The sequence below is a fragment of the Amblyomma maculatum genome, chromosome 3 (genome assembly GCF_055883805.1).
Source record: "Amblyomma maculatum isolate TAMU_Amacu chromosome 3, ASM5588380v1, whole genome shotgun sequence".
Classification (NCBI taxonomy): domain Eukaryota; kingdom Metazoa; phylum Arthropoda; class Arachnida; order Ixodida; family Ixodidae; genus Amblyomma; species Amblyomma maculatum.
The window spans coordinates 130,917,719-130,923,718 of NC_139346.1; the positions used below are offsets into that span (position 1 = coordinate 130,917,719).

The 6,000-nt window shown below is 40.4% G+C and overlaps 1 protein-coding gene across 1 annotated transcript in view; it reads right to left on the reverse strand.

The window, feature by feature from the left end:
• Nucleotides 1-1,145, reverse strand: part of IntS2 (integrator complex subunit 2) — an 80,581-nt gene extending 79,436 nt beyond the window's left edge. The window contains exons 1-2 of the mRNA XM_084598048.1: nucleotides 737-1,145; nucleotides 527-665 (exon numbers count right to left, since the gene is read on the reverse strand). Of these exons, the coding sequence (XP_084454174.1) occupies nucleotides 527-665; nucleotides 737-1,041 (444 nt within the window). The 5' untranslated portion in view covers nucleotides 1,042-1,145. The remainder of the gene's footprint in view (nucleotides 1-526; nucleotides 666-736) is intronic.
• Between the last annotated feature and the right edge of the window lie 4,855 nt (nucleotides 1,146-6,000).

The window sequence follows — 6,000 nt, forward strand, 5'->3', positions numbered from 1 at the left end:
CAAGTGTGAACATTGATCATGCTGCGTGGCTCTCTGGTCGCATGCGACAGCCAGTCGCTCACCCTTCGTGACTCACAAGTGTGAATAGACCTTAAATCTGTGTATTTGTCATGGACAGTCACGCTAATAATAAAAAAAACATAAATGTGTACATATGGAGAGCGAAAGATGCTATCAAGCGAAAGATGCTATCAAGCGCAATAAAATTTTGACCAATTTTATAAGCAAGAAACAAAGTATCGTGGAGTATTTCACAAGGTAAATTATGAAAATAGGTAACTTATTGAATACAGATGATTTTCAAGCAAAAGATTTTTTTCAACCCTCCAAAGCTTGCTATCTGGCTGCTTATAACAAATTTCTGATTTCATAAAACTTTTTTTTTTTTTTTGGCCAATCCCAACAGACTGCGAAGGACAATGTCGAAATGTAAACGCAACATCTCTCACAGAGGTCGAGTATCGCAAAAAGCATCATTAGAAACAGCCTAAAACTATCTGACATAAAATGATTTAGCAGTGTTCACCTGTGCGATGAAAGCCAAAAGCTCACTAAGCACCAGTCGTAGCTTTCTAGCCGCGTCACTCCTCTCAAACTCTAGCGCCAAGGAGTTCTGAAGTGAAGATATCAATATGCTATCCCCGGAGTGACCTCCAAGCTTCAACCTGAAAGAAAATAAGATGGAAAAGCATTTACATGACAACTGCTAGGAGAAAGCGCGTGGTACTGTTATTACCGAAGTTGTTGTTCTTTCTTGACATCCAGCTCAAGGGCATGAAAATCAATTGAAAGCAGCGCTACAAGCGAATTGACAAGTTCAATGCCGGAGAGTATCTTCAGCACTGTTTTCTTTTTCTGGGCCCATTCTTTACGCTGATCCAGTGGCGAACACAACGCCATGCGAACGAGGCAGGGAAGCAACGGCCGCAGTTCCCATTCCGGCAGCGCGGCTAGGCTATCGACGTCAACGTTCTGTATTGCATCGTAAGCTCTAGAAGTAACTGGCGCTTTGAAGCTCGTGCCGAACGCTTCTTTAGCCATTGTTAGCGGTTGGACAATAAACAGCTACAAGCAAACTTTCCGAGCATGACTGGCCGGCGTCCGCCGTCGCAATTGACTGACATCGATGACGCTAGGACCTAGGACCTGTGGAGCTGAGGAAGAGGATTTGCTACTCCACTTGAGCTGAGCTGCGTCAAGGCTAGTTACTTCCTTGTTGCTGAACACATCAGTAGCACAAATTAAAATTAGTTTTCCGAAGTATATTTAAAGATCGTAGGAACATTCTGAATAGCTTGTACGAAACTACTACGAAATCGTGGCTGGCTGGGATTTGTCGTCTGCTAGTATATTTGCAGACGGCGCCGCGGGCACGAATTTGAACACCATCATTGGTATAAAAACGTATCAGCGAGTTCAATGGAAGCGAACTCATTTATGCGTATTGCACCATGAGCTTAAAAGACAACAGTCAGCCAAACAACGGCCCAGACTTATCCCACTCGCAGCAAAGCGTGCTTTTCAATGTGCAAATTCGTTTGACACCGTTACACGTTGCGCATCATTCTGGTACATGGTCGCGTTTTCCGCGTTGAAACTGTTCAGTCGCTCCGTAAACAATTCCAAGACTCCAATATCTTTGCGTTCCATTTTACGGCCAGTTGTACCCCTTTTTCTTCTTTGAAAGGTGTAAATATCGCTCAACATTCTGCGCAACTCGCAAGTCATGGTTCATTCGAACCGGACCTTGGACTAGCTGTTACAACATGTGTATAAGAGAAACCCTATGGGGGTTCTTTTCAGCTTGAATTATCGAGAATTCAGCTTACCTCGTGTAATGTTTCATACCATGGGTCTTTGAAGTATGGAATATAAAATATGTGTACACGATAAAGCACACGTGTCGTGCAGGATTTCATATGCATATACCAACCAAATGTTTTTAACATATTTTCTAAATGAGCATTGCTCGAGGATTCCTGAAAAACGGAATGAGGTACGTACTGCACTGTATTTTGCAAGATGCGTTTACCCAATAAACCCTCTAGTGTGCATGCAGGGAACACTGTGCACATGTCACGTTACGTGTACTGATAACGCTTCATGAGCAATAATGAGCATGAATGACTAGTTTTAGAATCAAAAAAAGTCAGAAATAGCAGCTTTTTCATGTGGCAGTGCAAATTTTATTTGGAAAAAAACTTTAAAAATAAGAATTTTGTAGATAGTATTCAGAGTATGCTCGATGTAAGCAGCATACTGCCTGCAATATCATGCATGCTCTCACTGACATGAAGCAATCGAAAAATTTTATTTATTATATGTTTCTAAATTCTCAAACCCAGCCAAGAATACCATTGGAACCAATTGAAAATTTCCAATTGGAACCATTTGGTTTCCCAACTGGAACCAATTGTGTTTTCGGACACTTAACCCATTGCAGCCAATGTGTGAGACCAACTGCACACAATTGGATCCAATTGGTCCAAAGGATATTCCAATGGGATCCAAAGGGCCACACCCATTGCATACAATGGGTCCAATTGGACATGCCAATTGGGACAAAAGGAAGACTAACTGAAGATTTGCATGTTTACTAGGCATGTGGAATCTTACAATATACATGCCTGATGGAAATGAAGTACAGGCAAGCACACATCTATAAGAACAATATACAGTTGCACAGTAGCATATACGCGAGATCACTATCATACACCCAGCAAACAAGCTTCTGCTCCTGCTTACATATATACACCATTCATATCCTACTCTCATGCTGGGGTCAGTGACCCTTGCCATTTGAGTGCAGTTATTTTAAATAATTTTGTTTGCAGCGACACTGCAGATGATGTAAATTGTTTAACAGGTTAAGCTGCTCATAGTTGTTATTATGAACAGAATATTGTGTTTGCTTTCTTTGTGAAATATGCGAATGTTCCCATGGATCTACTCAGTGCAGTTGGACAGACCAATTGGACTCAATTGGCGAGACCCATTGAATGCAGTGGGTTTGGCAAATTGGGCTATGCATTTGGCAAACATTCGTCAAACTGAGTTTTCCTTTGCAACATGAACTTATTAGTACTATAGTTATGTACAAATGGGGCTCAAGAGTTTGCACAAGTAGCAGATCCAATTGGCCTATCCAACTGGAACCAATTGGAATGCTAGAATTCCAAATGGAACTGAACTCTTCATTTGGAACTTGACTTACAAATGGACTTTCCAATGGGTTCAAGATGTAATGAGAATTCCAATTTGAACCCATTGGAGAGTCCAATTCGACTGCCCACCTGGAAAGAAAATTCCGATAGGAACCAATTGAGTCCAACTGGTACCCATTAAGATTCCAATTGGTTCCAATGGTTTTTTTGACTGGGAAGTTTGAGCCCGGCATTAGAGAGAGGATTATACAAAATCATAGGCACATTTCTTGAAGGTGTCAGATTTGGCTGGCGATGGAGGCATGAAGGTGCACGGTTCCATTCATTGTAGGTGTGAAGAATGATTTAATTTAGATGAGTGCATGGTAGAACCGCTTTTAATTGATGATCAATATTGGATGACACATAGGATAGTGGAATAAACGTCATTTAAAAGTTGTGTTATTCTAAATTTTATGAAACAGGCAAAATTGAATGCACTTGTGGTGGAGAACAAGATCAGGGAAATATTAAGGGTCCCTTTCCCTGAAGGTACCCTGGTAGTTTTTGAGTAGTTGGAAAGAATAGAACGAGCTGCATGGTTCTTAATAGATTTTGGATGTTTGGGGTCTCAAACCGAGAATGCATATTCCAATTTGGGCCTTATATTATAGCTGTGTAAAGATAAATTTTTACAGGCACGGTGATGATCAAGAAATAATGGCCAAGGAATTATCCAAGAATGTGGTCAACGTTATTAGACACAAAGACAACATGCATTTTCCATAAAAGGTTATTTGCTATGTAATGCAGAGATATTTATACAATATTACAGACGTTAGCAAAAAATTACTGTGGAAGTAGGAGGCAGGATTGTTAATTGAATGGTAGGAAGCTGCCACGTGTTTACTTTTAGTAACATTGAGGGTCATGAGCCAATGTACCCCTGGAAGTTTTTGAATTAAGGCCTTCTTAAATGACACTGTCACTTGGGTCAGAAATGCGATAAAGCAGTCATCAGCAAATAAACTTATATGAGAGTTTACTTCTGTGAGTAGATCATTCATGTATATTGGGAACAAAAGTGGCCCTAAAACTGAACCATGCTGAACACTGATGATATGGGGATGGTAGAGAAGTTATAGTCATTAATGTGAACATTTTGAGAACGGCTAGTTAAAAAACCTAAATGAGTATGGTTGACAATTGATAGGAAACAGTAATTAAAATCTTTGGCAAAATAACAAAAATGCAGTCTACTATATGTTTCCTTCGCCAATTTTTTGAAACAAATCATTTGTGAGAGATACTAGTTGCATTTCGCATGAAAACAGTCTTCTCAAACCAAGTTGGCATAGTTTTCTAGAGACAAGAGGTAGCCGCTAAACAAACTTTCTGACGTTCCCACTCTATTTCTTGCCCAATAGTGGTGATATCTTGTGAGGGAAGCCCCAGGCGTCTTCATGCCGAGAATTAACAACTTCCAGCCATGTCTCTCTGGACATGCACTCATTCAATGACGGTTGGGACAATTCATCATCAATTAACTGAGAACTTGCTTCTCAGTGCTGCTGCTAGTTAACTGGTTTGTGTAAGCAACTGCATTAATTTCTATCCATACAAGAAGCACTCAGCTGGCATATACATGCTCTCAGTGAGACCACTGCACTTGTCGTAATGTGGAGTGGAGTGCGAAAACTCTCAAGAATGAGAGGGGAATCACCTTAATCACAAATAAGCATGTCAGCTCAGAACATTCACACAAGCATTTGCCAGGACTATGCAGTTGAATTTTCCACTCCGTGTAACTGTGGCTTCAGCCAGAATTTTCTCCAGAGTAGGGATCAGGTATAGTAACAGAAGACATGGTCTATGCAGCAGGCCCAGAGTCTGTGACAAATTAAGTGGCACACCCCACGGAGTTTGCAGGTTGGCAAGCCTGTCAAGAAAACAATGTGCAAGATGTACGAGTGGTATGCATGTCTGTTTATTTAATCACAATAACACTAATCACCCCAGAGTGCTTATGTGCTTCATTTTTACGTAATTTTATGGCCTATCTGCACTCTCTCCAATGTAAATATGACTTATTTACTAAATCTAAATCTAGCCCAAGTACTAGAGTCCTTTTAGAATATTATAACCATGAATGGCTTGATTTTCTAGATTTTCTAGAAATGTGTCAATTAAAAAAATATGGCTCAACGGTTAGGTTCATATTTCATTTATCCATTGCAGCAGTTGAATGCTGGTACATTTATACTTTAGTGACTTACGAATCTGCAGTTGCTCCTACAGTAGCATATAGCTCGTCTGCAGTGACTGCCACGTCCCTGCGGACTTCTCTGTGACAAAAAGTAATCTGCTGGTAAAGCTTTTTGCCTATAAACAAGAAGCTAACCCCCAGACTAAGCTATAAGCTGCAGAATTTTGATTCCTTTTGCTTGTTTGATATAGTCGAACATCAAAAAGTAAATTCTGTTCGGAACAAAACAGGACAGCGCAGACCATAGCCTATTGCTACCTACTACAGTTATTAAAATTTTATAGTCTTCTTTCAGAGACATGTTTGTGATGATGTCAAAGCATAAGGTCACATATGACGAGCCCAGGACATGTAGCGTTCACTCATGTGATGGCATGGTGCTGGTCATTGACTAGCCATGTTACCGTGCCAGTACTAATACCTAATACTGCAGGACTGACCCACTAAAATGTTCTCCCATAGAAAAAGTAAAAAAAAAAAGACATAGCATAAGTATGGTCCTTGGAAAATCAGAGACATTTTGGGTGCTGCATACTGTGTACTCCTGTAGCCTATAAGCTAGCAATACAAACATCAGGAGGAAAGGGGCAT